Source organism: Syzygium oleosum, unplaced genomic scaffold, assembly GCF_021117445.2.
Source record: "Syzygium oleosum isolate NSW1041296 unplaced genomic scaffold, Sole_v2.1 Sole_v2.10, whole genome shotgun sequence".
Taxonomy (NCBI): Eukaryota; Viridiplantae; Streptophyta; class Magnoliopsida; order Myrtales; family Myrtaceae; genus Syzygium; species Syzygium oleosum.
The window spans coordinates 1,069,278-1,072,508 of record NW_026607494.1 but is presented as its reverse complement, the minus strand read 5'-3'; the positions used below and the strand labels follow the sequence as shown (position 1 = coordinate 1,072,508).

Genomic DNA, 3,231 nt, shown 5'->3' with positions numbered 1-3,231 from the left:
AGCATAGCAAAATTGATATGTCATTCTTGTACATTCGACATAAAATTGTCGATATGTCAAACGTGCTTTCTGCCACATCAACAAATTTCGCATCTAGACGACATGACATGACTAGTAGTCTCTTTAGTCAGTTGGGGGTGGGGTGAAGAGCTTACCATGAGCTTAGATTTGATCTAATTGGCAAGAAAATAGCTATAAGTATCAAGTACCCATATCATACCGTGTAGAAGCCAGAAAACAGCAGGTTCTTGTTGATTCCTTTCCAGTCCAAGGAATGATGCTCTCTTTGTTCTTTTCAGGTAACATGTGAAGCAACACATAAGCGAGGATTCTGGATTCGCCATCTATTAATCTTCTTAAAGTTAACATGGGGAGTGAGTTCCGGTTCTGCTCATATACCATCACTTGTTTATTGATTGAATGAACACAACATGAGTATTGGGTCATAATCATGGTAATTCACATGAAACTGAAATCTCATCCTCCGTTGTCCGCATATACACCAGGCCAGCGAACGGAACACTGCATTATATACCAACACGAGCGAATAATGAGTGCAGTGCTTTTATGTACTTTGTTTTGGCCATAGAGTGCTTTCCTTTACCTGTCCATACAATGGGTTTGTGCTCAGAAGTTAGTCTTCCAAGTGCACTAAGACTTGGCTGCATGACAAGTAAGGAATATCCAACTTACACAGATCAAAAAGCAAAGGCCAAACCAAAGCATCATCCATAAACATAGTAGAACTACCATCTCGTACTTTAAGTGCTCCTGATCTGAAGTTTTAGCAAAAAAAAAAAAGTGCTCCTCATCTGAAAAAAAATGGATAACCCACAATAATTTCCCTAAGTGGATCTTCACAAACTACAGTCTACCAGTATACCCTAATCTCGTGCTTTTCTAAATTGGCTGAACTTTTGGCGGTCCAGCTTTACTATCGTGTTATTAAATCGTTTTTTTAATTCCATCCAGCTGAGAAATGATGTATTTCAGCTTCTTGAGACAAATCTCATCAGCCATTCGAGAACTGTAATCGGACTTCTCAAGTGGGCGGTATTCACATGCACTTTTAATTTCATGTCTCAATGTTACTTGGATGTCCTTGATCAGTTGCATGAATTCACGGCAATGGTTGTTGATAAATTCCTTTCTGGGACCAGCAGGATTAGCTAGTTCGGCCATCACTTCACCGGCTAGCTCCAAAACCTTCATAATTCTCTTCTCAACATTTTGAAGCTGCTGCAATGATGTGTTATGTGTTGGAGAATCCATGGACCCTATACTAACAGTCACTTTCTGTCCTTTTGCAATGAATCACCTGTAGGTTAATAAGGCAAAAAATAAGAATCTTTAATACCAAATAAAGCACGGATCTTTCCTGGAAAATAAACAAAAAATGAACCATCCTGTCAGGTAACTAAGTGCATCAAAACTTCGTAACTGTGTATTGGAGCCAGAAAATGTGTGAAATTTAAAGAACAAGAGTACCACAATAAATCCTGAAAACAATATGTTAAGCATACATCACAGATCTAGATTGCCGTCTTTGTCATTTGCGCGAAGTTCCAAACTCTGAGAAAGAACTGGAGATCACTCATCCAAGAGAATGTAGTTAAAAAATGAGCATTTCTATCGAAAGAACCAAACAGTTCTTTTTCATAAGTTCAGAATTATGATTGACAACAACATAACCTTCAACAGCAATCTGGGAAATCTTTCTAGTTACTGCTTACCACCATACTTGTATTAATGATATTATAAACAAAGGAAGTTCATTATAAGTCATGGTGTAAATGTCAAAGATTGATCGTCTTTGACTTGCTTGAGAACAAGGTAAGTTCAGCCTTTGTTCAGTCCCTTACTCAAGCTGATGTTGGCCCGTTTCAAGCAAGCCAAGCTAAGCCTAAGGACAACATGAGTGTTAATCTAACAGCATCACTACATAACACACTTGATGTGAAAGCTAGAATGAGAGCACTGCAACCAGGTGTGTGCATTCAACTGAATTAGATCGTGACTAGTCCAATTGATTATGGCTCCTCCTCCTCATCATTTGAGGTGCACCTGAACAGGGTTTGATGACAAACTTAATGTAAAATAAGATCCAATACTACCGACTACGTTCTGTGGTTTATATTCTAGTGGAAAGGAGGTGGAGACAATTCATAGGTTCGATAAGTTTGGATGTCAAACTTTGATGCTCAATTGACCATCCTCCATGTGAATCAATTTCTTTACAAGAATGTAGGAGGATCAATAGGTTTTAATAGCCAAAATAAATAACTCTGAAAGAGATTCTCACAAGGTGGGGGACAAGGTGAAATCCATGTTCAAAAGGGTCTTGATTTGTGACAAGAAAACCAGAAAGTGCTTATACTGTCTGTCACCATCATATTAAAGGAAGCAGAGAAACTGGCTCATCTTCAATTGTAAGATCAGAGAGAAGTGCCGGCTGAATTGGGTCACATCCATATTACAAGCAATTTGACCATATGTTGATAACAACCACCGTTCTTTGAAAAGCTAAGATGCAAAAATGCTGGAAAATGTTCCAGAGTACATAAACCAAGAAATAAGTAGGAGAAACTAGATGGGTACAACAATTACAGCATGCTTCTAGAGATACAAAACCTTCAACATCTCTGCACATTACAACAACCTTCTTCCTTTTTCTTTAAATGATCATCTGCTCCTCTATACAAATGATGGTCATGCCAAAAGAAGTCATTAAAGACAGGATGCACCCAAAAACATAAAGGCACCTAACGATGCTCTCTGTCGTCAAAAATGAAAGATGGAACAAAAGATAACAACTTCGTTGCAGGGTCATCACTTGACTCAGTAATTTAATCGAACAGTTGGTATGACACGAACACGCATACATAGAACCCCTCGAAACGTACGGTGAATCAACAGATGGGTTCCCCATTCTTCGACAAACAAAAGCAAAAAAAGCCAACTTGGAGCTGATCTAATCAAGTCCCACTCCGAAAACAGAGTCAATCCAACACACCCAAGCACTACGCCGTTAAAAGAAGCAGGAACACGAGCAGATTCAGAGCTCTCCGGGGGAATTAACTGAAAGACGGCGATGCTCACCGGGAAGAGAGAAATCGTCACTTGTGGGTGGGGGAGGCCGCGGCCGGCGGGTCGGGAGGGTCAATCGTCGAGGAGCTTCCGGAGGCGAGACTTGACGAAGTCGCTGCGAGCTTTGGCACGGGCTTGCTGAGG

General features: G+C 40.1%; 1 protein-coding gene across 1 annotated transcript; it reads right to left on the bottom strand.

Moving 5' to 3' along the window:
- Positions 1-620: 620 nt before the first annotated feature.
- On the bottom strand, positions 621-3,231 carry LOC115687973 (mediator of RNA polymerase II transcription subunit 11-like). The gene is made up of 2 exons (XM_056315057.1): positions 3,100-3,231; positions 621-1,318 (listed from the first exon to the last, which is right to left on the bottom strand). Exon 2 carries the CDS (start codon positions 1,270-1,272, stop codon positions 946-948), a length of 327 nt encoding a protein of 108 aa, XP_056171032.1. The 5' UTR covers positions 1,273-1,318; positions 3,100-3,231; the 3' UTR covers positions 621-945.

What these genes read in the sequence shown, in the direction of transcription:
- LOC115687973 (XM_056315057.1), bottom strand. Translation starts at nt 1,272, where the DNA reads ATGGATTCTCCAACACATAACACATCATTGCAGCAGCTTCAAAATGTT.